The following is a 26602-nucleotide window of genomic DNA, read 5'->3' as shown; positions in this document are numbered from 1 at the left end:
CCAGGCTATGGTGCCTCCTAGTTCTGTGACCTTGAGCAAGTTGTTCTACTCTCTGTCTTCTCAGTTTCATCATCTGTGGAAGGGCCGTTATAGTGAGGTTTACTATGAACTAGCTTATGTACAGTGCGTATAGTTTCTATATTTCTGTATTTCTAAATTTCTATAATTTATAGAAATAAATTATTCTACTTGGTTAAGCCATCCAGTCTGTGGTGTCTTTGTCACAGCAGCCCACTTGCGCTAGGACACCACTAAACAGATGGATGACCCTGGGCAGGTATCCTAACCTCTCTGAGCCTCCACTTCCTCATCTAAAGAAAGGCTGTAATATCTACCTCGCAGAGTTAACGTGACATTAAATGTGATTTTATGTGCACCCTTGCGCGCATGCAGGATTGCCGGGCAGTATGCTAAATTATACACGCTGCTCTCCAGTAATCTGTGCTTGACGCAGCTGCTATTATTGTTCACACTCCACAGACAAGGAAACTGAGGCAGAGACTGGTTATGTAACTGGTTCCGGTCACATGGCTGGTGAAGAGGTGGAGCCAAGTTTGAATGCTGGTGTCCTGGCTCCAGACCCCTGGGCCAGACCTTAGTCCTTTGGACACACCAAGGCTGCTTCAAGTGCAGTCCTCGGGTGCAGCCGACACTCTCTGGCCCCTCTCCATCCCTCCCCACCCAAAACTCTCCCTCTGGCTCCTTCAGCACGACCCTCCCTGAGCTTTTCCACCCCGGATACTGCAGACCTCCAAGGGTGCCGCCAGGAGATTCAGAGCTAGAGACGCGCCCAGGCCCTGTCGTCCTCCTGTCTGCAAACAAGGCACGGTCGCTTCGTCATCTTTTAACCTTTGTGCTGGGAGAAGGCATGTAGGGGAAGCTACGCTTTTGCAGACAGAAACACTGCGCCTCAGAGAAGTGAGGTGACTCGGCTAGCGTTGCCCAGCAGGGAGGCAGGTGGCTGTCTGACCCCTATGCCTTCAACTCCCACCTAGGGGACAGTACAAGGTCCCCCACCCCACTGCACATGCACTCCTGCTGGCAGCCAGGGCGTGCCTTAAAGAAGGAATTCCAGTTGTAGATGGCTAACAGATGTCCCTCCAATGACGTCCCTGCGGTTACAGTAAGGGCCAGCCCCTTGCCCGCCAGCCACCTCTCCAACCCCAGCTGCTTTAGGCTTCCTCCGGCTCCCAGCCTTGGCTCTCCCAGCACCCTCCCCGCAGACCATTCCCTCCAGCCTCTCCCCTGCCTGACGCCTGCTCACCCCACCCGCCCCTCAGGTCTTGGCGAAATACCCCACCCTCAGAGAAGGCCTCCCGGCCCCCGACGTCCGGCAGGCCCCCATTCTGTGTTCTCTGCTGTCTGCGCACTTTTAAAAAATATATAAAAGCATGTTAATTGTTTGTGGTCAAAGACATAGAACAGAACATTTGCCATTTTAACCCTTTTTAAGCGTACAGTTCGGGACAGTCACATCCACATTGCTGTGGAGACACGCACCTCCTGCATCTCCTCCTCCTGCCCAGGCGTTCTCATTGGACGCCGCCTCCCCGTGTCCCCGCCTCCCCGTGTCCACACCCCCAGCCCCAGGCGCCGCTTCTCTGCTCTCCGTCTCCACGGCTCTGATTGCTCAGGACACCTCACGTGAGCGGAATCATGCCGTGTCTGTCTCTTTGGGACTGGCTTACTTCCTTTAGTGTGACGTCCCTCGGGCCCGTCTATGTGGTAGCATGTGTCAGGACTGCCTTCCCTCGCAAGGTGAACAATATTCCACTAAGTCCACGCTCTCCGTGCACGTCCGCAGCAGCGTTTGTTCTCACATCTGGTCAGTCTGCCGGGCTGCCGTCAGTCTCTGCCGGGCCGGAGCTCCGGGAGCCGGGGCCCTGTCACGTGTGCTCCCAAGGAACCCCCGAGCATGGCACAAGGGGGGCGCTCGGTATGGGTTTGCGGAGAGCATCAGTGAATGCCCTGGGCGTTTCCTGGGCTCTCCCGTCTATGCCTTGTTCTCGCTCTGCTTGAACAGGCTGGTCCTCAACTGAGACTGCCCGGCCCCACCTTAGCTGAGATCCACGCTCTCCATCCTGGGCCCCAGACCTACTGGTGCACCCCGGTTCCTAGGCTTTCCCAGACCCATACCTCCATTTCTGAACCTGAACTCACCACCTTGCCCCACCTCGCCCAGGCGGGGCTCCTCCGGTGCCTCAGGCACCCAGGCTAGGAGCCCTGGCATCGTTCTGGGCTTCCCACCTCACCCCCGCAGCCGACCAGGTTCCACGGGTGGTCTGCCAACCCGCCTCCTAAGTCTCCACCCCGCCCCCCTCTCCCTGCAGCCTCTGCCCTGGTCCTGGCCTCTCCTCCCTCACCTGACCTCAGGGGCCTTGCCCTGGCCTCCTCTTCTGCTGCCCACCTTCCCAGCAGCCAACAGATGTTGTAAAGCTGGAGTCAGGCTGTACACTGCCCTGCTCATAGCACCTCCCCAACTTCCTAAGGCCCTCAACAAAGTCCAAAGCCTCCTCCTGGTGCCCAGGGTCCCGACCCCGTGCCCCCTGGCTCACGCAGCATTGCCCTTCGCCAACTCCTTGTGCTCTGCGGGGGCCGCACGGCCCTCCCTGTGTACGAGCTTCTCCTGTCCGGACTTCGCACGTGCTACTCCCGCTGTGGAGAGGACAGGCCAGGGGGAGGCCAGCACCTCCTCCAGGGCAAGTTCCCTGGCCCCTGACTTGCAGTTGCCCCTTTGAAGCTTTACGAGTGCCCACATACTCAACTGCGTCCCAGCAGGACCGGGCTCCCCCGGGAACAGGGCCCTGCAAGCAGGTGCTCAGCGGGTCGTTCCACTCAACAAGCGTTTCCTCCGTCCACAAGTAAAGTGTGGGGGGTCCACCAGAGGGGCGTCCCAATCTCAGCTCAGACCCAGAGCTGCCTTGGGGACTTGGGAGGACAGTGGGGTGGAGGGGGCCCCTGTTCTGGCCTCACTGAGGCCCCTTTGCATTCTCTCCGGCCCCAGAGGAGGCTTCCTCCTGCGGGGCAGTCACATGGGGGGCTCTCCCGGGAGGGGCGGTGCGTCCCAGGGCCATCCCTCTCTCCTCTCTGGCCTGGGCTCCCTGTCCATGACACAGGTTTGCTCCCGCGTGTCTGACAGCCTCCTAGCCTCGGCGTGGCCACGCTCAGGGGCCCGGGCAGGCTGGCCGCCTCACCTGCATCAGGGTGCGCAGTGACTCCACGTACGACTGCTCCGTGTCCAGCAGGGTCATGGTCACGTGCTTCCGCATGTCCTGGGGGAATGGAGGTAGAAGGTGAGCAGCGCACACGGGTGCAGAGAGCGCCCCCACCACCCAGAGCTGCTGGCTGCCCCCCAGGTGCCCTGGACCTCTGTTATGCCAGGTGTCTGCGCACACGCTCTGACTGTGGGGAGCAGCCAGCCCGGTGCCCTCCTGCTCCCCCAGAGTACCCCTCACCTCTCCACCACCACCCATGTGCCTGGTGGCTACTGCACATCCAGAGATCTGTTTACTTCTCAGCTCCCCTGCTGGGCTTCTGAGAAGGACTCAAAAAAATCAATAACCTCTCACATTTGCACAGGAGGTTGCCACCAGGCCACCCCCCACTCCCAGCTGCCAATCCTTAAAACCCCACCATCACACTCAGTGCTGAGGGTCAGACCCCACCCGGCTGGGCCTCACACCGTCCCCGAGAGTGGACACTGTCGCCCTCGGCTGCAGATGCAGACAAGGTGGCCCGGAGAGGCGAGGCCAGCGCCAGGGGTCATGCAGGCGGGCGGGGGCAGGATTTCAGGCTCCCAGACAAGGTTGGGCCCCAGGTCTGGCATTGAAAACAGTTAACTGAGCCCTGCTCTGTGTCAGGCACTGCTCTGAGCGTTATGTATTTCATCCTTCTGGACACCCTGCGAGGGAGATGTGGTTGTTCTTGCATTCTGACGGCGAGGAAAAGGAGGCCCGGGAACCGATGCCTCCACCCGGGGAGCCTGAGGACCCGCACGAGAGCCCCTGGGGGGTGGCCCGGACTCCGCGCCCACACCCACAGGTGCAGGTGTGTGTCCCTGACAGGGTAGCCCCTGGCCTGTGAAGGGACTGTGCGGGCAGCCAGCCTGGGCGTGCCGTCTCTGTGTTCTTCTCCCTGGGACTCACTCACTGCGGCCCTTCCCCACCAGCCCCTGGCCTCTGGCCCACTCTTCCTCCAGGAAGCCTTCCCACCTGGCGTCAGTCCCAAAGCTTCTCTCCCCAGGCAGAGACTCCACTCCAGTCTCCGGTGTGGCCCTGAGCAAGGCTCCTGATGCCTCGGGCATCAGGATGCCCGAGATCTCCGGGGCCTGTTCTTTGCTCTCCGCTCTCCTTTCCAGGCCTTGGCTTGCCCACCACACCGATTTGTCTGCGCCCTGTCTCAGGCTCCAGCTCCAAGGCCTGCTGATCTGAGGCACACGGCCATGCCAGGGTGGGCGTCCCGTTTGCAGCACCCCTCCGGTCCCCACCCCAAGGAGCCCCTCGGAGCAGGGCCCCACAGCGGGGCTGCCCTGGTGCCTGCTGTGCCCAGGGCCTGTGTCTGCTGAGAGGACCTGAGCCCCAGCTCTGCTCGGCCTGCCTGTTCCAGCCACAGCTCATCGCCCCTCTGCTTCTGGTGTGCCCACCTCTGGTCCCCCGACCTCTGACCCAGGGACTCGGGAGTCAGACCTGTCCCCAGTTGTGTCCTATAAAGAAGCACACTCAGGGAAGTGGGCTCCTGTGCTAGAAACTTAGGGGTGGGCCGGGCGGATGCCACCCTCTCTGGCCCTGTGCTCTGACGGGCGCGAAGGCCCAGGCCCTGCCTGCCTCAGAGCCCCCAGCTCCAGACACACCATCTATTTCCCAGCGCTCTGAGGCCATTAAAAAAAATCAGGGCAGCTTCCAGTAGGAGGTGGTGTGAGCTGGGCCCACCCCAGGATGGAGAGCTCGGGAGAGCGCGAGGGCCCACAAGGGCCTCCCCAGGAAAGGCCCAGACACCCGACGCTCCCCTCGCTCCCCAGGGACCTCTCGGCACTCCACAGACGTGGCCTCGTTTCAGCCCCGCACTTGTGGCTCTGTGACGTAAGTGTCCTCATCTCCACTTCCCAGGTGAGGAAGTCAAGTCAGAGAGGTGACACGACTTACCCCAGGTCTCAAAGCCAGAGCCCGATCCTGTGGAGTCAGGACCAGAGCCTCCCCGGCTACCCCATGCTGAGTCTTAGGGCCCCAGCACCCGGAGTTCCTGCCCAGACTGACCAGCCAGCAGTGGGCTGCAGGATCTGCACTCGGGCCCTACAGCTAACCACCTGAGTCTCCACGTCCTCCTCTATGAAGCGGAGGGCGCCTCCCCTCAGAGCCGTGAAAGCAGGCGCACCGAGAGCAGAGCAGCGCCCTCCAGACACTCAGGGTCCTGACACACGGGGTCGGCACGCTCCGTTCTCTCTCCACCTCAGCAAGGCTGTGATTGGTCTGTGTCTGTCTCCCTGCTGGACAGGGGGCTCCCTGAGAGGAGGACCAGGCCGGGCTCAGCCTCCCCCACCCACTCCCCTGGCCCAGCCCTGCCAGGCCCAGCAGTGAGGGTCGTGGGCAGGGAGGCCTCCTGAGGGAGGCGGGGCTGAGGCAACTCACACAGGGAGGCTGACTCCGCAGTGCCCGCCTGCCTCAGCCTCCTCCCTGCTTAAAAGCACAGCAGGCTGTCACTCAGCTGTCAGGTAGAGGCACAGAAAACAAGGCCAGCTCCCTGTCACTGCACAAGAAATCTTCCGCACATGCCCAGACACGGGGGTGAGTGTGTGGGGGCGGGGGGCCAGGGGAAGCAGTGGATGGGCAACGCAGCTGTCAACCAGACCAGCAGGCCCACCTGTTCTGGGCGGGCCAGCCCTGCAGGCCCGGCTTCCTCCGGAGCCCTCACCCCCAGCAGCCCCCACCCCAGCCCTTCACTGCGTGGGGCACTGAAGTGGGAAGGGAAGGTGGGGGCCGAAAGGATACAGCAGGAAGAAGGTGTGTGTGTGGGGGTGTTCTCCTACCAGTATGATTCGGACATCATGACCCCCCCAATAGACATGGCATGAAGACAGACAGACATATGCAGAGAGAAGCCTTATGGCCAGACTCCCCGCAAAGAGACAAAAACGCAGCCAAGTCACCTAGCCGAGGATCGAGGCCTTTGGCCCAAAGACGAGGTGGCAGAGAGAGAAACACACGACGCAGCCGCCCCGGAGCTGGGAGAGCAGAGCGATCCAGCCCAGACACACAAAGCCATGGAAACAGCCCCCGGAGGCCTCCCCATCCCCCTTGGGGAACCACACACTGATCCAGGAACGGAGACACCACCGTTACCACCACAGCATGACACCTCCAAGGCCCAGTGGGTACAGTGGCAGGGAGAGGGTGGCGAGGGGTGGGGGCAAAATGTGCCCCCTACACCCCTCCCACACATACATACACCTGGGGACTCCCTCCAGCCTGAGAGGGAGGCTGGAAAAACCTCCCTTTCTTGAGCCTGTGAACCCCTGGCGACAGCTCTTACTCCATGCTGACCCACTTCACTGTCTTAAGTACTGCTGGCTCTCGCCATGGCTGGGTCTCAGGGCGCAGGCCTCCACCCAGCTGAGTTTGCCAGCTTTTTTGCCCTCCTAAACTTGCATCCTGGTGGCAATAAACCTCAGGGCCCTGCCGGCCACACCACCCCTGCCAGGGCTCCTCACACACCTTCAAGTCTCCCTGTCCCTATCACGTATCACTGAGTCCCCAGCCCAGTGGCCAGGCAGCTGGACTGACTGATTCTGTCTCCAGGTCCTGCGCCCCAGCATCTGCCCATGCTTCCCTCAGTCCTGGATCAGCTGAGTTCTAGGCCTTGGCCCAGGTTCCTGGCTGCCCCTCCCCTTCCCGGGTACCTGGGCCTCCCCAGGCTCCTCAGAGTCAGCCCCGCTGCTCTCGTTCTCCGCAGGCTCCCCGGAGGCAGGCTCCCCGGAGGCGGCGGCAGGGCCCAGATCGCGCATGTCTTCCAGCGCGATGGTGAACTGGGCCAGGGTCTTCACCATCTGCAGCATACGGCCGGCCTGTCGCGGGGGCGGGGCGCCGGGGGTCAGCGGGCCCCCTCCCTCTCGCCGCTACTCCCTCTAGGGGCTCAGGCTGGCGGCCGCCGCGGCGGTTGCAGCGTCAGTTCCAGCGCAGATCTGATCTGATCTGAACGCTACGGCCTGGCTGGTGGCGCGGGCTGGCTGTTAGCTCCTAGGCTCAGCAAGTGTGCCCAGCAAGGCTGCCGCTAGCGGCGCTGCTGGCGGAGAGGGGGCCGGGGTGGGGGCGTGGCAGGGGAGTCCCCGCCCTCTGTGTGCCGCCCCATCTCCCCCCAAACACACCGTGGCCCAGCCTCGTCCCCGATGCTCCCCTACACAGCGGCATTCTCCTGTGGAGTCATCACCTCTGAGCACCCAAGTCGGTGCATGCCCGTGGACAAAGGCGAGTACACTTGGTGACACACACTTGTTGTCCACACCTGTACCCATGGAGGCATACACAGGGGTTATGCACCTACATAGAACAGGCCCACATGCAAGGAAACCCACCCCCCACGCCCGCCCTGGATTCCTATGCACGCATGGGTCAGAGCCAAGTGCACCCACATCAACATAGTCCTGTACAGACCTAAACCCCAGCATACATGAACATGACCCGGTGTAGCACACAGTTGCACGTGTTTGAGTTCACACAACTGTAACCAGACAGAAGCATACTTAGAGATGCACATGGAGACACACCCCTGAAAACTGACACTGTCCTCACTCCCTTGGCGAGCACTTGGGCCCGATGGATGGGACTACCTGGGAAGGGGCCCACCCTGAGTAATCCCTACTCCCACCCCACTCAGCTGGCCAGGGTCCTGTACTTGAGACAGTCCTAGAGAGTTCCAATCCTATCCCTCTGCAATCCGCCCGCCCCACCCCCATGGAGAGGGGCTCAGGCATTTACAAATCCCAAGTGATGCCAAAAACCTATCCCGGACCCCTTAACCAGGAGGGCGGCAAAGTGAAGTCTGCGTTGCACGAGCTCCCACCCCCCCACCAGGGAGCTCTGATGCACCTTGCAGCTGTCAGGGGGAGGGAGGGACCCCCTCTGCTGTGCCTCAGCTCTGGCAGCCTTCCAATTTCAGGCTCCCCCAGTGTGCTTCGGGCTCCCACACTCACCCAGTCCTCAACTGACTCCCTCCTCCAAACCTGCTTTCACCTGGATTCCCTGCACAGTGGGGACCTCCTGACTGCACCACCCGAACCAGTCCTACCCATCCATCCTCTCTACCCCTCTGCTTAATACATGCAGCCACTTCTGTTTAACTTCTAGAAGCCAGGCTCTCTCCTGCCTCAGGGTCTTGGCCCATGCCTTTCCCCTCTCCCCAGGAGTGCTTTTCCTTTTCCTTTAAGACTAGTCTTAATGCAAATGTCACCTCCTCAGGGAAGCCCTCCCTGACCCACAGATTAGGTCAGGTGCTCTTCTTGTTCTGTGCGCTCAGAGATTCTGTTTTTCTTAACCAGTTATCAGAGTTTGTAATTATACATGTGAGCAACTGCTAGGCTGATACCTGTCTCCTCCCTGGGAGCTACAGCTCACCTCCGGCAGGGGCCGTGCCCTCTTTGTAAACCGTAGCACGCTGCATGTAGAGGCTGGCTAGTACACAAACCCCCGATAACTCTTCCCTCGCACCACACAGCAAAACAGCCTGAAGTTCCCCCTGCTTGCAAACCTCCCCTGGCCTCACCATGGCACAGGATCAACCTCTCCTGCTGGCCCTTGCAACCTCTGATCCCCCTCTGCCACACTGTCTCCCTTCCCTCGGTTCAGCCCTCAAGCTGGTGAGTCCACCCCCACCCCCATCCAAGGAGATTACTCCTCATCTTCTCCTGAGAAGGCAGGACACGGGCCCAGGCAGCACAGGCCATCTCAGCGTCCAAAATATCCAACACCAGAATTTTAACTCCCCAACATACAACCCCCAAGCAGTCAACAACAAAAACAGGAGCGGAGAACTCCCAGGGAGAACAGTGCGACACTCCGTCTGGCAGCAGGCACAAAGCAGGCGGCACTGCACAGAGGCGGGGGCGCTCCCAGAGGCGGCACCAGGTGCTGGCTAAGTGCCAAGTTTGTGCCAAAGAGGGGTGGACCTGCTGTCCCCCCTGGGTCACTGAAGGGCCTGGCCCGCAGAACTGTACAGCTGGTTTGCTGAACAAAAAGAATGAACGAAGAAGCCACGAGCGTGTGGTCTGCACGAACAGCCCTTCAGGTCCCACTCTGCAGTGGTTCTCAAAGCGGGGTCCCTGGACCAAGGGCTTACGTGCCTCCTGGAAATGTATTAGAAATGCACATTATCTGCTCCCACCACCACCCAACCACCCTACAGACCAGAAACTCGGGAGCGGGGCCCAGCAACCTGCCCACTGGCACGGGGCCTGCGAGCCCGAGGGCCTGCCAGGTCGCCACACCCTGTCCTGCGAGTGGGTCCTTGCTGAGCCCCTTCTGCCCCTGGGAAGCTGAAGCAAGGGTCCTCCGCTGCTTCCAGTCTGGACCAATGAAACCAGCGAGTCCTTCTGCCTCTCATCCTCCCAGTGGGATGGATTATGAGCTTCCTTAGCATGAGGCCTGAGCCTCTTCCCTCTCCTCTGAGGGCTGGACATCCGGGAGGAGGAATTGGGCCAGCCAGGCCAATGGACTGCGTTATGCTTGAGCAAGGAGGATGGACACACCCCAGTCTAGTCCAAATAGCCAGGTACCAAAGATATTTTACAGTAGCAGGAGGGCCGGTGGTTGGCAGGACCCGCCCGGCTCACTGTCTGATTACTGCAGCTACTTAACCAACCTTTGGCTTCCTCTCGGAAGACCTCTTTCCCCACCTGACCCTCTCCAGCTACATGACCCAGGGCCTCATTTCCTGAGTAGTTGGGAGGCAGTGCAGAGCTTGTTAGTAAGGTGGATCCATTCCCTCAACAGCTCCAGCAGGACCAGCCCTGCAGAGATGAATCCACCCTGGCTGGCATCTAGGAGTTCCCAGACAATACTCAGAAGGCTCAGCAGAGGGAATCATTTCTGCTTGGGGGGTAGAGGGTATTCAGGGAGGGCTTCCTGGAAGAGGCAGGGTTTGAACAAGGTCCTGAGGTCTAGAAATCCAAAGGTATGTGGGTGCCTAGCCTGAAAGGGGTGGGGATTGGTGTCAAAGGCACTGCTTGCTGTTGTTGCTGCTTCATTAAGGAGGGCTAATTAGATCCAAGCCTGTTGCTATGGCAACAAAGGGGTGGGTGGGAGAATGAAAGGAAGCTGAGGGAAGAACCAGGAGCCCAAGGCTGCTGAGTCAGGGTGTCCACATCACAGGCATCGGAGCCTGGAGCCTGTCAAGGTGAGGGGAGCGGCGAGGGGGGCTGCGAACCCCTTGTGCAGGTTGGGTTCTGTCGTTCCACCAAGCTCCTGTCCCAGACACTGCCTTGTCCTTTTGGGTCTCTGCAGTTGTTTGGGTGGGTCTGGCTCAGAGTGGTTTTTGTAAGTGTCGAGGTGCCTGGTGAAGGCCCACCCAGCCCTCCCCTCCACACCCACCACAACACCTACAGCCAGCCCTCCCCCACCCACATTCCAGCCCCGGGGAACACCTCACCCTCCCTCCCTCCTCCCCGTCTGCTGACGGCTTCCGCGTCTCTGATGGAAGCCCCGAACCTTGCACCCTTGCACGCCTGCCTCTGAACACACTCCCACCGGTCCCGGCACCGGGACGCTGCCTCCTCGGGGCCACTTGGTCCTGCCGCTGGCACCGGACCAACCGGGGGACCAGCGATGAGAAAGGACAAACGGGCGGACAATGAATGAAGGCTGCACAGATGAAAGAACGGAAGGATGGAGCGATGTCACAGGAGTAAGTAACAAAGACAGACGGACAGAAGGATGAGTGGGATGACAAAGGGATGGATGCGCAGATACGCGTTTCAGTGGATGAGTGGCTCCCGAGTCTTTAATTCTATTCATCTATTGATTAGTTCAGCAAACCCTGAGCACCTACTAGGTACCAAGGCCTGTGTTGAGAATCAAAGGTAGGAGAAGAGGACGGTGTAGGGGCTGAAAAAGCGATGGCAAGGGCCATGCGGGTTGTGAAGGAGAAACGCAGGCTCTGGGGCAAGGGGCTCCCGGCTCCCCCGTCTGCACGGCTCCATACAACTATCTGCCAGGAGAGAGGGGTCTGGGCCCCCAGCCGCCCACACTGGGACACTGGGAACTTCGCGAGCTCAGAGTCCTCACCATCACTAATGCTGCTGGAGCATTTCCAAGCTCTGGCTCCTTTATTCCCGAGGCAGCCCTATTCAAGGACACGGTTGCTTATTGTTACTCCCCCATTTGAGGTTCAGGGAGGTCACCTAACTGGCAAGGGGAGGAGCCCAGTGGCTGCCTCCAAGCCCCGTGTTCTTAAACCCCTACTCCCTGGGAGAGCCCCTCTCCACTCCCCTCAGCCTGGTGCCCTCAGCCTGGCCTCTCCTGCCGCCCTAGAGCACCGGTGGCCTGAGCTGCCTTTCACCTGTATTGAGACAGTGACACGAACAGGTTTTCCCGACCCAGGATGGGTTTGGTGGAAAGCAAAACGCTGGCCATGGGCAGTGCCTCGGTCCTCCTCCCCGGGAGCTGAGCCCTGGCTCGTGGCCCAGATGGACCATCTGAGTTTCCTGACCCCGCTTGTGTTCACGGACATGGGGTCAGTACTGGACGTTCCCAGCCTAATGCGCTATCCATTTCACTGATGGCCCTGCCCTCCTATGTCCTCAGGTTCATCAATGAGATGCAAGTTCCAAAAGAGGGACTTCTTGATCTGAAGATTTAGAGGGTGAACTTGAGCCAGACGGCTTGGGCTCAGATCCTGGCGCCACCACGGACTCCTGATGTGGGACGAGGCACTTCCCCTCCCGGGGCCTCGTCTCTCCCTTTGGTCCCGAGACCCCTTCCCTCTTCTTCCCAGTATCAGGCCCTTCCCCACGCACTCCCCCGTCACAGCCTGTTCCCTACAGACCCTCCCTGCTGGAAGAAGGAGCCTCTCCAGGCTCCACCGAGTTCCCAGGCCTCACAGGCAGCTGCAAGGGCAGCGTCCAAGCCGCAGGGCTCCCTGGGGACTGGTCCCAGAGTCCTGGGGAATGTGCTTTGGGAATGCAAAGGGGAGATCAAGGGCCTGAGGGGCCTCAGGTCCTTCCTGTCAAAGGGCCACCGCCCTGCTTAAGTGGGTCTCTGAGTGCACCTGGAGGTGGGACTGTGATTGACATGACGCGTGTCCCATCTGTGTGGACCCATGCAGGTGTCTGTGTGTGCCCCTCGGGGTCTATGCATATATGCATACCCTGTCTGTTCGTGACCGCCCACACAGTAGTTCTGTGGCCCCGTCGGAGAGTGAAGGGGCCACTTCCAGAAGAATCCAAGGCAGCTGGAGCTGTTGATTACTGAGCACTTACCGTGTGCCGGGTGCTGGCTAAGTACCTTACATCACTCTCATTTCCTCTGAGTAACCACCCCAGGGAGGCGTGGCAGACTGCGCTTCTCGGGTAGCTGCTGAGATACTTTCCATCCCGCATGTTCTTTTGACAGTGATGTACTGACCCTCTGCCCAGAGAGTGGTGAGGCTTATGTCCCCTCCCCTTGAAGCTGGGTGGACCTGTGTAACTGCCTCAGCCAACAGAGGACGCCGGCGGGACACTACGTGACATCCAAAGCTCGGCCGCACAAGCGCCACGTACACTGCTCTCTCGAGTCACTCGTTCCTGAAACCCAGCTGCTGAATTGTGCGGAAGCCCGGGCCCCACGAAGAGGCCGTGGGTAGGGTATTCCAGCCGACAGCCCCGGCGAGGTTCTGCCCAAGTGCCAGCAGGAACCGTCAGATGCAGCAGAGGTGCATTTCGGGTGATTTCAGCCCAGCCACTTCAGTGTCACTAAATCCTCACACCAACTGTCTGAGTTACACATTACTATAGTCACCTCTTACCAATGAGCAAACACAGGCTCCGAGAAGTGAAGCGATTTGTCTGAGGTTGTGAAGTCTGATGTGGCCAAACTGAAATTTGACCCCAAGCAACCGCATATCACAGAGACCTTCCCCAAGGCCACAGAGCACGTGAGCGAAGAGCCGGCCACCATCGGCCTGCGACTGCGTGAGCCCAGTGAGGACTACCGAGCCGGCACAGCGCGGGGAAGCCCAGCTGAGCAGCGGGGGAGCGGCGGGGCGGGGAGGAGGGCCTGGGGGCCCTAAGGTGCTGACGGTGAAGTGAGGCAAGGAGATGGTTTCCGCACAGACCCAGCCTTCCTTCCCCTGCTGGCCTGGAGACGTCCCGCTGGGGCCCAACCTCGGCAGAACTATAACGTCTTACCGCCCTTCCAGGAGCTGTCCCTGATGCCTGAAAGGAGGACCGAGGGGGCAGCTCTCGGTCCCTATGCTGGGGTCAGGCCCCACGTTTGGCCAATGAGCCGTGCTGGCCGCCTTTCAGCCACAGGAGGCCCCTCCACCGGTTGCACCCCTGACCCCCTCCGGGGCCAGGAATGGCGTGGGCTGCCACGCCCTTGGGGGGACTTACTCTTACTGCCAGCTCTTGTTCAGTGAGGCGCTACTTCTCAGGTGTTGTCCCCCTAGTCCTCACACCAGCCCTCTGAGCCCTGCATCACTAGCATCACCATTTCACAGATGAGTGGACAAAGGCTCTAAGGAGTGAAGCAGCTTGCCCAGGGTACGAAGTCTGATGTGGCAAAACTGGAATTTGATTCCGGGTGACCGGCACACCAGAGAGGCCCGAGGGCCTTTGCTGGGGTCACAAAGCACACGTGTGCAGAGTCACGCCAGCCCCAGGGCACCCTGCATTGGGTGGCAGTGGGCTGTCTTCTCTCCCCTGGGTGACCGGAACCAGAGAAATGAAGTAGGGGCCAGGCCTCTGTGTCTGCCTGCTCCCCTCCCCTCCCCCACTGTACGGCCCAAGAGGGCGGAGACCGGGTCTCTCCACGTTCACAGCTGCGTCCCTGACGTACAGCAGGCGCACAATATGGACCCGCTGATGGGCTGACTTGCTCTGTTTAGCTGAGTTGTTCCCCACTCTGGAGTCCAGTCTCCCCTTCAGTGAACAAATTGGGGGATAGGGTGGGCGGGTGCAGATGGACCCTAAATTCCCCACCAGGATCTCTGCGGGAGGCGGGTCATAGGGTCGTGCCCAGAGACGGGAAAGGACAGCCTAACCCTCCTCCCTGAGGTCCCTGCCATGGTCCAGCCATCGGGCTTTCGTGAGGCAGTTGGGGCTCCAGACACTGACATTCTACCATATGCCCCCCAGGTGGCAGCAGAGGCCTGCATGGCAGGGGCTGCAGTGCATGTGGTTTGAATTTAATTTTTTTACGTGTGGGTTCCCCGCCTTCCTCCTCCTCTCCTCCTCTCCCCCTCCCCCTCCCCCCTTTTTTTTTCAAGAAGATACAGCTGGATCTTCCAGCCTGGGAAGAAGTTTCCTCACATCGTGATAATGGCTGGAAGCAGGAGGTGGGGGGTACAGAGGAGGTGGATGGACAGACCCCCAACAGATGTGAAACACATCTCTGCGGGGTGAGGAAGCTCTGAATACCTTCACCTCCAGGGCCCAGGCAGCTGGGATGATCACCTCCATTGTACGGGTGGAGAGATCAAAACCCAGATCTTCTTCTGGGTCCCACATCTCAGTCTGAGGGGGCAAGCTGCCCCACCCTTGGGGGAGGGAGGCAGGGATACCAGTGGGAATCTGATGAAGGCTTAGGGTAGGATCTGGCCACCTAGCTCCCAGGAAACGCACCTGCCCACCCTGTGCACACCTCTGCCCACAACAGGGGTCCGCCCTCTGGTCCCAGCCCCGGCTCAGAACTGGTGGATGAGGCTCTAGCGTCCTCCTCTCCCAGTACTAAAATGTATTTTATTCAAAATGTTCAAGCTTTGCTCATCATAGAACACTGCCCAGGGACCCGGGCCCTGTGGTCCGACCAGTCCCACTCACTGCCTTCTAGCTGTTACAGACATCACTTGCCTTCAGCCTGTTTCCTTCCGTGACAGCTGAGGGTGAACACCTGCAGCCGGGCACAGAAGGTGCTCTGCAAGGGAGGGCCCTCCTTTGCCCCACCCAGCCTCCAGCCTGCAGGGAGGCTGGGGTGAGGGATCGTGGGAACGGAAGTTTATCCAGCGTCTGTGTCCAGCCCCTCCTGCTCCCCCCTCCCTCCCTCGGACCCAGGCACAAGTTGGGGGGGCTACATTTGTGTGTGTTGTCGGGGTGGGATGGGGTGTCCTGCCTCTAGAGCGGAAGATGACTCACTGGGCTGTGGGCCAGGCACCCTGGGAAAGGCCAGGCCAGCCTCAGGCCAGAGCCCCAGGGAGCCGAGAGGCAGGGAGGAGGGGGCAGGGCCTGAGCTGTGGATATAATCCTGGGGGCTCTAAAAGCCCTCCCCACCCCACCACAGCCAAAAGAGGCCATCTTCCCCACTTACCAGGGTGCCCGAAATTCTATTCAGGCACCAAAGGCCCAGAGAAGCTGGCAGTGTCGCCTGCTCCTACTAACCCAGTTATCTGACCTCTGTCGGGGGCTTGGATGGGCTGCTGCAGGGCAGAGGTGCTCCCTCCCCTGTGGAGCTCCCACACGTCAGCGTCGGCGTCCACGCCTGGAACAGAGCCTGGCTCAGAGCGGGAGCTCAGTGTGTGTTTGTGCACCAGTGGGTGGATGAAGGCAAGTGTCAGTGCGATGAACGTGCACAGCAAGTTTAGAATGTCCACGCTCAATCCTCCCTTGAAGACGGGAGCCAGGGAAGGGACCATTCCTTCCCACTTTACATGTGGGCATCGAGGTCCAGAGAGAAAGTTGTCTCGTGAGACCCTGGGGCAGCAGGAGGTCTGCTGAGGCTAGCACCGGCCCTCTGAGGTTCTCTCACCCGGTGTGTCCAAATGGGCCCAGCCAGCTGAGAGGCTCTGTGGCCTTACCTTCCCTGCCCCTACCCTATTCTAGGACCCAGGGGACACTCCCAGGAGGGGAGCAAGTCCCACCCATTAGTCAGTCACCGGCCCTCAGCCCTCCCTTGAGTGAGCCCTGGGGACCCTGGCCCAACCCAAGCCCAGGAAGCCCCTCCTGTCACACCAGACAAGCCCAGGTTGGGGAGAGGACCAGGGGCAGTGGCCATGCCTGGCTCACACCCCCCCACCCCAGCTTCCGGCGGCTGTCACTGGCCCTGGGCCAGGCTGGCAGAAGTGGTCTCTGCCTATGGCTGATCAGAGGTAGCTTCAGCTTCTAATCTAAGCCTTTTTAAAAAACCTTCATCCAAGGATATATTTTTTATTGATTTTAGAATTTTAGAGAGGGGAAGGGCGAGAGAAAGAGAAACACTGACGTGAGAGAGAGACATCGATTGGCTGCTTCCCATACACGCCCTGCCTGGGAATCGAACCCACAACCTTTTTTGTGTACAGGCTGATGCTTCAACCAAGTGAACTACCCGGCCAGGGCTTCTAAGCCGTTTGCTCTCTATCAGCAACTAGTGATCAGCCTTAGTGCCTGGGCAGCAAGTCACGTGTGTGTGTGTGTGTCTGTGTGTGTTGCACAAGATTCACGGCTGCAGGTCAGCCTGAGCGGGTCCAGGCCCTGCTCTCCTGAGGCCCCAGGGCTGGAGCCACCACTTCCAGGAGGCTGTCCTGATGGCTCAGATCTGCCGACACCCCTCCTTCTCCAAGCATCGCATCGGGGGCTCCTGAAGTTGCAGTCTGGAGCCCTCAGAGTCTCTCTCGGCTTCCTGTGGTCCTGTTGTCAGTAAGTGGCACCTCCTGGCACTTCACAGTTTACAAAAGGTCTGAAGGGCCTAATCTCATCAGATCTTCACCAAAATGCAGTGGGGAAACTAAGGCTTTGAGAAAGCCATGGCTGGCTCAGGTTCTCAGGCTAAAGAGGTGAGGTGGGGCTGGGGCTCAACACCCCCTCTGCCACTGACCCGCCTGGGGCTTCGGTAAATTGCTCAGCCTGGGCCTGAGGGCAGCAGCAAGCAACAGCACACAGACGGGTGTTAATCCTTCTTGGGGGGTTCCCAGGTGCTGCTGACAGGCATTTATCTGAACCTGAGGAAAGCCACCTAGGGGGAACCTAACTATTACCCTGCTTTACAGAAGAGGGTCATGGGTGCAGGGAAGAGCCCGGTTCAAAGTCTCAACAGCAGACAGGATCCCTGTCCCCGGGGGGCCAAAGGCAGGATAGCCACATCTCTTCCACAGCGAAGGGGAAGGGGAGCCTTCCAGCCTCAGGCGGCGGGCGACCCAGATAGCAGCACAAGGAGGCCCGACGAGGATGCTCACACCTCCTGCCTTCTTCACAACAGTAAGAACTGGCCATGGGGCAGAGTGACCCTGCACTTGTGGAGCTCAAGATGCCCAGGAGAAGTGTTCAGCATAATTATAAATAAAAGAAGCCCTGGCTGCTGGGGCTCAGTGGGTTGAGTGGTGGCCTGCGAACTGAAGGGTCGTAGGTTAGATTCCCAGTCAGGGCACATGCCTGGGTTGATAGGGAATGCGAGAGAGGCAACCACACATTGATGTTTCTCCTCCCTCCCTTCCCTTCTCTCTAAACAAATGAACAAATAAAATCTTTTAAAAAATAATGAAAGAAGCACCAAGCATACACACTGTAACATCTCAACATCATGAAAAACACTCGTGTCTGTGCACGCAAGGAGAAAAGGCTGGAAGCAGAACACCACACAGCAGAACTGAGCAGTGGGCTGGGCCTGGGGACAAGAAGGGCCAAGCCAGAGATCGCCCTGTACTGATGGCCACTCTGACCTCCAGGAAGCCCACATGTGTGACTCAGTTCCTTCATCTACATAATAGAAAATATAAAGGGTTTACTTAGCACAGTGTCTGGAATAAGAGCTCTCAATAAATGCTGGCTGTTAGGAAAAACCACAGAACCTTAGGAGGCACGTCATGTCCGAGCTGACAGTTCCAGCCCTTCCTGGGGAAGGCGCCCCCTGGCAGCGCCTGCTTGCATACCCCCTGGGACAAGGACCTTACCCTCTCCAGTGGCTCCTTGGTAACTCCATCTACTACCGTGCAGGCCTGCTTGGGAAAAAGCCCAAGCTGGGCTGGCCCCAACCCCCACCCCAGTCCCTGGACAGCCTTGGCGTTGGATGGTGGTGACCTTAGGGTCCTCCATCTCCCATTCTAAATCCTCTAGTCTTAGCCCCTTCTATGGGGTGACTCCCCAGGTGAGAAGTCAGGAGAGGCTTTCTGGGTGGGTCTCCTGTCCCCAGCCCAGGGGACCACCTCTGACCCTCCCCCATCCCTGAGATCCCAGAGTAGCACTTGCTGGCAGCAGTGTCCGCCTTTTCCATTTTCTCCTTTGGAAAACACAAGAGACCAGATGGGTCAAACCTCCTCCCTGCTCCAGCTCCAACCCCTGCGGTCCCCCAGGGGCAGGAGGCCCTCTCCGACTCCTCCCTGGACAACAGCCTGGTGGAGAGCCCTAGAGGCGGGGCCTGTGAGCTGGCTGTTGCCATGGCAATGGCAGCCCTGGAATTTGACCACTGGGGCCCAGGAGTGGGGGTGGGGAGTTGATACAGGCCATGGTGGGGGCAGGGAGGAAGGTCCAGAGGCCCAGGAAAGTCAAAAAAAGAGCAAAGGGAGGGTTAGGGTTAGGGTCTCCTCCATGGCTACAGTTTCCCCATCTCTAAGGGAAGAAGAGGCATGGCCCTCAAGATCTCCCTCTAGCTGTAACCCAAACTGGAAACTGAGTGAGGACTAGGGGTGGGGCAAGTCCCAAAGGCCAGTTGCCCCGTTTGATGGATAGGGACCCCAGAGGACAGGGGCTTGCCCCAAGTGGCACAGCAAGTCTATTGTATTACCAGGACTAGACTCTGGGCAAGGGGGTGGGGTTGGGGGTGTCTGTCCTCCCTGGCATCCCTATTCTCCCCTGGAGAGACCAGGATGCCTGCCCCACGGTGGAGGGAAAGGACCTCGGGCACGGCTATGGCTGGGCCAGGCCCACACTCCTGAGACAATGGACGATGTGCCCGCTCCCAGCAATCCCCGGCATGCCTGGATCTGGAGGGCTGGCAGGGGGCCTGTCCCCACCCCTAACGGCAGTGCCAGGCTGCTGTAGGTATTTTTAAATGGCTGCCCTGCCTGCCCCTCTCCTCCTTCCCGCCTGTGTTCCATGCAGGAACACAGCAGACTCTGCCGCCAGCCTCCCTCCCCCTCCGCTTCGACCAAACCTGAGCGGAAGCTAGATCCGTGGCCACGCCCTGCGCCCCGCCTTTAGGACAGCCACCTCTTGCTGGCCGTCTCCTCCCACACAGCTGGCCCTGGGGTCAGGGTGATCTCCAGGGTCCCTCCAGCTATGATATTCTAGGCCCAGGGAGCGGATGGCACTTGTCCAAAGTCACACAGCACCGGTGAGGATTTGGGAATGCTGTCAGACTGTGCCCCGCCTCCAGCTGTCCATCAGGTTCCACCGGTGCCGCCCCAAGCCCTCCTCACCCCACTGCCATCGCCCCTCTGCAGCCACCGCGTGGCTCCTCCAGACCCACCCCAGAAAGACACTCCCACTGCGACCAAGGCGCTCCTCAGCTTAAAATGCCAGCCAGTTGGGGAAAAAATGCAGTTGGAACCATAACTCACACCACGCACCAGGATGAATTCTGAATGGAGCACAGACTGAAATGTTAAACAAAACAAGAAAACATAAAGCACCTGAGGAAAACACGAGGAAGTCGCTTTATAAACTTGGAGTGGGAAAGGCCTTCCTCACATGACTGCAGATCCAGAAGCCATAAAGTAAAAGCTTGATAAATTAGACCACATAAAAATGAAACCTTCTACGTGTCAAAAATACACCATAAACAAAGTCAAATGACAAGTCAGGGAAAAAAATACCTGCAACTCATCACCCAAACAAAGGACTAACCTCCCTACCATTTATTTAAAGGTTCCTAGAAATTGGCCAAACAAAAGGCCAGCAGCCCAACAGAAAAACAGACAAAGGATATGACCTCTTCACAGAAAATGGAAACCAAACGCCTCTTGGATGTGTGGGAAGATGCTTGGTCTTACGCACTATGAGATAAATTTCAATTAAAATACACTAAGGTGCCGTTTTCCACCTATCAGATTGGGAAAATGCCCAAGGGCTGATGTGGTGAGGCTGTGGGAACCAGGCGTCTTACTCTGGCAGTGGACTCCCACGGCTACCATCAAAATTAGAATCAGCCCTGGCTGGTGTAGCTCAGTGGATTGAGCTCCGGCCTGTGAACCACAGGGTCGCTGGTTCGATTCCCAGTCAGGGCACATGCCTGAGTTGCAGGCCCAGTCCTTAGTAGGGAGCGCTCCAGCGGTAACCACACATTGATGTTTCTCTCCCTCTCTTTCTCCTTGCCTTCCCTCTCTAAAAATAAATTAAATCTTAAAAAATAAATTAGAATCACCTATCCCTTCTGTTCCAGCAACTCCGCTCCTAAGAAGGTGCCCTCAACATACAGCAGCTCCCAAACAAATAACCTATGGACGAGTTTGTTCACTACAGCTTTGTTTGCAAGAGCTCAAGATGGAAAATAACTGAAATATCCTTTATGTGGCTAAATACAGTTTGGTCGTCTGTGCAGTGGGACATCATGCAGTACAAGAAAGAATACGGAAGCTCTCAGAGTGCTGAGGAGGCAAGATCTGAAAGCAATGCTGGGAGGCCGGTGGCGTGGCGTGGACGGAGCTGCCAGCTGTGAGGGCAGTGGGGGAGGGGCAGGGCATTTGCTGGTATTTGCATGTAGGAGTCATGAGAACTAACACCCAGGTGTCCTGGGGTGGTGGTCAGTGGGCACTGACTGGCTGGTGGGAAGAGACTTTTTACCCTTTTTGATATTTTTAAACCATATGAATATATTATTTAATTTATTTTTTAAATTTGTGGATTTGAGAGAGAGAGGAAAGGAGAGGGAGAAAAAACACTGATCTGCTGTTCCACTTATTGACACTTCATTGTATGTGTCCTGACTGGGATCTAACCGCAACCTCGGCGAGTCACGCTGACGCTCTGACCAGCTAAGCTACCCAGCAGGGCCCTTATCTATTCATGTTTTAAATACACAGACCGAACTGACGTCACCTCACAATCCCGCCCCTGCCGCCCCACTCCAGGGCGCACGGCTCAGCTTTGAACAGCCTTCGAAGCCCTCATCCTCCTTCCCAGCCTCCAAAGGCTTCCCTTCCCTTCGGCCTTCCTCAAGACTGTCCCTCCGCAGGCCCCCTCCTGAGAGGGCACCCCTGGGCTCCTCCAGCCTCTGGGCATCTCTGTCCCAGCCCTCATCACCGCCAAGGTCCTTCTCCGTGCGGGTGTCGGTGCGGCCCAGCCTCCAGGACAGGACCAGGTCTCAAGGGGACTGACGCCCACTGAACGAAGACTGACTGAAGGGGGCGCTGCTCTGCGACCCTCCCCCAAGGCCCTGGTCTCGTTTGTGATGGCCCTCCAGGGTGCCCTCCCTGCCCACACTGCAGTCAGAAAGGGCTTGCCCCCCTCCCCCTCCCCGCCCCTCTGCAGAGAAATGTCAAATTCCTCCTTCACAGGCTACCCCCACCCTCCTCAGGCCCTGGCAATCCCGCCCCTTTCTGGGCCACAGATACCGTCTCATCTACCCAGTCTATAGTGAGGCTGCCAACAGGCAGCTTCACGGCAGCGTGAGATTTCTGCCAGTGAGAATCCAGCAGAGCCCCCAGCCCCCAGCATCCCGCCCCCCTTCTGCAGAGCCCCTTAGCTCCCTTACCATGGGCAACCACTGAGGGGGAAATTTTGAGCCTCCATAGGAACTCAGCATACCTGCTCCCTGCAAAGATGACCCCAAGTTATTCTTAGTGACCCCAACCACTTCTCTCCATCCCTGGGACCCCCCCTCGGCCAGGCCAAGCCAGGCCAGCACCCTCCCTCCCCTTCCAACTCGTTTTATGATTCCACACCAACTCCCCCACAGTGGTCAGTGGTCCAGTTGGACCACCACAAGCGTGATCAGACTTAATTCCCATAAAAACCCTGTGAACGGGAGGCATCACCACCACACCCATTTTACAGGGGCATAAACTGACCCACAGAGGGGTGAAGTATTTACTCGTAGTCACACAGCAAAGAGGAAGAGCTGAATCTGAACCTCAGCCATCTGGCTCCAGTCTGCTCTAGCCATAATAACACCAACGCACCTGGAGGCAGGATCCGGTAAGCACGAGATCTTGGGCTGGCCCCTGACAGTGGGGTGACCGGGCCCTTGCTGACCCACCAGCATCGAACGTCTCTGCCCAAACCACCCTCTGGCTACAGCGTTATAGTTCCTCAGCCCGTCACACTCACACCCTGGGCCTGCGCACATGCTGGTCTCTCTGCTGGGGGCTCCCTCCCCTGTCTTCGTCCCTGGCGGTCTCCTACTCATCCTACAGTTTTGGTGGCCAAAGAAGCGGGAGCTCAGGCTGTGTGGTGGGCTGGGCCGGCTGGTGCCTGCAGTGGGCAAAGCCTGGGTCCTGAAGGGTCTCGAAGCCAGCCGCCAGGCTCAGAGCTCAGGCTTTCTGCTCCCAACACCTGTTCACGCCTCCTTTCACCGCCTGAACTCCAGGGAAGTCTGCCTGCTTCTGACCGAAATAACCTCGGCCTAGAAGAGCCAGGGGGATTCCTGGGCCTCTAGAGGATGTGCCTCCACCTGTCCCTGATCAATGACCAGGCCAGGCCAGGCAGGCTGCCCGCTCCACCTCTCTCAAGGGGCCCGAGCCTTCCCAGATGGCAGCAGTTGGTGATCAGGGTCTTCTCACCACACCGACAGGTCGCCCCCCAATCTGGCACAGCCCAGCTCTGCAGGCCCCTGGTGGGGGGCATCGCCTGCTCATGGGGCCCCAAGGTGGGCACCCCCTCAGCCTGGCCCCTAGTGGAGGCCTGGCCCCTAACAGGGTTTGCCCCTGTTTGGAGAGCCTGGCTGGGCTGAACTTCTGGGCCCGCAGAGAAGCTGAAGGGAGAGGCTTGTCCAGCCCCAAACCTCTCCAGCAGGTCCCCTCTGGCCCCAACGGGGGTTCTCTGCCTGAGTCGTCTGGGGCTCAACGAAGTACATGGAGGCAGACACACCCCCACCTTCACTTAAGTCAACAAGGCCCCAAGTTTTATAGTTCTGTGTCCAGATTCCTCTAGAAGAAAGGGTTCCACTGTTCTTAAAAGCCTGGTGATTGCTGCCCAGGATCAAATCAAGCCTTCAGGGCTGGTCTTCCAGACTCCCGGGGACCCGCCGACTTCCCCAGAATCAGGGAGTGTCCGAGGCGCCCCGGCTGCAGCACGGCTTTCCCGTCCCAGGCCTCTGCCTCCCCAGTCCTCTCTGCCGAGGAGCCCCTCTCTGCCTGTCGAGGCCCCGCTGGTCCTTCAGGGCTCCAGCCACTGCCCCCATCCCACCTTGGCCTCCACCTTTCCAAAGTTCAGTTCTCGAAAGGGGACCCAGGGGCAGGAACTCCTTCCCATTAGTCCTAGAGCCCAGGCGAACGCTGCACCTACAGGCGCCAGTGTATGGCAGTGGGCTCTTCAAACCCATCGCGCAGGCTGGTTTGAGTTCCTCACCCAGGGCTAACTAGAACAGCTTGGAGCAGCTATGCCATCAGCTTGGTTATTCTACCAGCGACATGAGCACCCAGCTCTCAGTCAATTCTCTGGGCTCTCCCCCGGGAGCAAGGCCTGCTCCAGGCAGAGAGCGGGGTGAGGCCCGCCCCCCATTCCCCTGGCTCGGGCGTCCACCTCCCAGCCCAGCTCTGTGGTGGGAACTGGTGGTTCCAGTGCAGGGATGACTGCTCTGGTCACATCTGCCCGGATGGACAATGCCTATGCACAATACTTAAGCTGACATCCGGCTGCCCTTAACTATTCCGATTTCACAGTGACCAACCCCAGAAGGTACGAGGGCTTCTCAGGCTGGGTGCTCACTTCCGATATCTGCAGAGATGTCTTCACGGGGGGAAGTCTGCTGGGATTGAAAGGAGCGTGTGTGTGCACGTGCCCACGTGTCCTGTACCTTGGGCTGTGCCCGTGCTAGGATGGGCAGGGCGTCTCCAGCCAACTCACCCCATGGCGTGGGAACTGTTGGGTTCAGTGTACACCCCCATCCATCCTGCTGGCTCTGCCGGGACTCCTCCCCGCCTCTCTGTCCCAAGCTCAGGGCCCAACACTGGCTGTTTCTTCCCCAGCGCCTAGGCTCAGACACAGGGAAGGTGGCCTGATGATGAGGGAAGGGGGCCACAGTGCTGCCTGAGGCCCAAGAGCTAAACTCCCAGGACAGGGCTCAGGGCTAGGGGCCCAGTGGGAGACAGGGCAGGAGGCCAGGGGTGGGGGAGGCGGCCTGGGCCGGCTGCGGGTCTGGGCCTCTCTGGGCTCTTTGTCCAAATATGGAAGGTTTTTTTGTCTCCATTTGAGTCACGCCGGCCATGGCCCAAGAGATCTGCTTTCCAGATACTGCAGGCAGGCAGGACTGTGCCAGCACTGCTGGGCCCGCCCCCACCCGCCTCTCCTTCCTCTGCCTGTGGCTCATCTCAGCACCCTCCAACCTGCTGGGGCCCAGCTCCCTCTACCAGCGGGGAGCCCAGCAATGTCCTCTGCTGCTCTCAAGAACAGAGAAAGGGAAACACTCATTCCCTCTCTCTGACCCTCGCCTCCTCTTACTCCCCAAGGGCCCCGCATATTCAATTAAGCCATTCAATATTTACTGAGCAACTACTATGTGCTAGTTCCTGGGCTAGAAGGGTGGATTGAGAATTCAGTGGGCTCCCCATGCCCAAACTGAAATACACTCTCTCTTCCCACACACCTGCCCTGCGGGACAGCACCACCTCCACCAGGCAGTACTGAAAGCTAGGAGCCTGACTAATGTGCAAAGATTATGGAACCAGACTGGGTTTGAACTTGAACTGTGCCACTTGGTTAGCTTTCCTAACCTGAGCAAACTACGTCCCCAGCTGTGGCCCTGGTCTGTGTCACAGGGACGTCAGCACCGCCCCGCAGGGCGGCACGAGGGCTGAGTGAGTACACGGGGCACGATCGGAACTGTGCCTGGCACCCAGGAGGAGCTTTGCCACCAGCACTGTGACCCTTACCTCTGCCCGTGCCATATCCAGCTAGGCACTGTGGACTAGACTTCCTATGACTTCCCAGCAGCTTTCTCCTTGATCTCTCCGCTGCAGACAAGAGTCACTCCCGCAGCCCGGGAGCGGAGCCAGCACAGGTCCCAGTGCCCCCTCTCTCTTCCTGAGTAATGTGGTCCAGGCGAAGCACTTTGCCCTCTCTGGCCTGCGTCTAGCTCCCACCCCCTCCCCCAGTCGGTGCAGGCTTGAGACAGCACCCTTTGCCCATCTGCCAGCTCCCACCTGCCTGGGTGCTCAGGCCTGTGGTCCCAGAGCTGAGCCCACCCCGGGCTGGGCATGGTGGTGGGAAGACTGGCCTGAGAATCCCCAGGAGCAGGGCCCGGCTCTCCTCCTCCCACCTTCCCCGCCCCCTCCAGATTACTTCATAAATGTGTTTTGATGTCCCACTGCGTGCCAGGAACGGGAGGGCGTGGCGTGGCGGGGAGACACCTGGCCAGAACCAAATATTGGGTCACAGGGTGGACTGGGGGCCATACCCACACTGCCGCACCCCACAACCTGGAGGTCTGTGCACCCCTAGGCAGAGTGTGGTTGCAACAGCTGTGAGTCCTGGGGCGGGGAAGGTTCCTGACACCCGGGATGAAACGCCAAGGGGACAGTGCCCAATACAGGGCCCTCTTCCAAAGGTCTGGCCCTCGCCCGGGACCTTTGTCTGGTTGTCAGAGGCAGGAAGACAGAGAGGGTCAGAGGAGAGAAGAGACAGACAGAAGGAGCAAGACTGAGGGAAGAGGGAAGAGAGACAAGAGCAAGAAGCCCCCGGTGAGGGGAAGGTCTGGTGTGAGTCAGCAGAAGAAACTGTGGAGGAGGAGGAGGAGGAAGAGGCGGTGGCCAGCCCTCCCAGCCCAGGCCCTAGGTCCAGGTGAAGAGGTGGGGCGGGTGGATGCACAGCTGGCCCCGCCAGCGCGCCCAGCTCCTCCTCCAGCCTTGGGGCCAGGCCCAGGGCTATTTTTAGTGGGAACTGAATTTAGCTGTTCCCTCGGAAATTCCTCACCCTCCCCAGGCTACGCCCCCGCTGGCCTTGGGGAGAAGCCTAGAAGCTCTGGTCCAGGCAGGAGGGGAGAGGAGGGCCCAGGAGCTGCAAAAAGACAGAAGGGAACTTGGGCATCTGATGAGAAAGCTGAGGCTCAGATCAGGCCCCAAATACACATTACTCCTCTTCCTATAGTCCCTGCCCTATCCTCCTCCAGGAAGGCCTCCTGGGCTCAGGGCCACAGAACAGCACTTGTCTCAGGGTCTCAGGTACAAATATCATGAGAATACTTTGTCTCCATCTGTATCATTCACTGCTAGCAAGACTGTCTGCCTGTCCACCTACCAGTCACTCTAGCCCCAGCTCCTGGAAGCCTGCCTAGTCCAGAGCTCTGCCGGGCTCTGCCATACCTGGAGCTCCCATTTCACAGATGGGGAGATCAAGGCCAACCAACTTGTCCTGGGTCAT

General features: G+C 59.0%; 1 protein-coding gene across 1 annotated transcript in view; it reads right to left on the bottom strand.

Annotated features, from left to right (window-relative positions):
• ARHGEF17 (Rho guanine nucleotide exchange factor 17) overlaps window positions 1-26602 on the bottom strand; it is a 56276-nt gene that overhangs the window by 14709 nt on the left and 14965 nt on the right. Inside the window, exon 2 of the mRNA XM_045817924.1 lies at window positions 3195-3272. Within this exon, the coding sequence (XP_045673880.1) occupies window positions 3195-3272 (78 nt within the window). The remainder of the gene's footprint in view (window positions 1-3194; window positions 3273-26602) is intronic.

The sequence above is a fragment of the Phyllostomus hastatus genome, unplaced genomic scaffold, assembly GCF_019186645.2.
Source record: "Phyllostomus hastatus isolate PE091 unplaced genomic scaffold, TTU_PhHast_1.1 phas_scaffold_317, whole genome shotgun sequence".
Classification (NCBI taxonomy): Eukaryota; Metazoa; Chordata; class Mammalia; order Chiroptera; family Phyllostomidae; genus Phyllostomus; species Phyllostomus hastatus.
The sequence above is the reverse complement of the archived record's forward strand: the minus strand, read 5'-3'. Positions and strand labels throughout refer to the sequence as shown.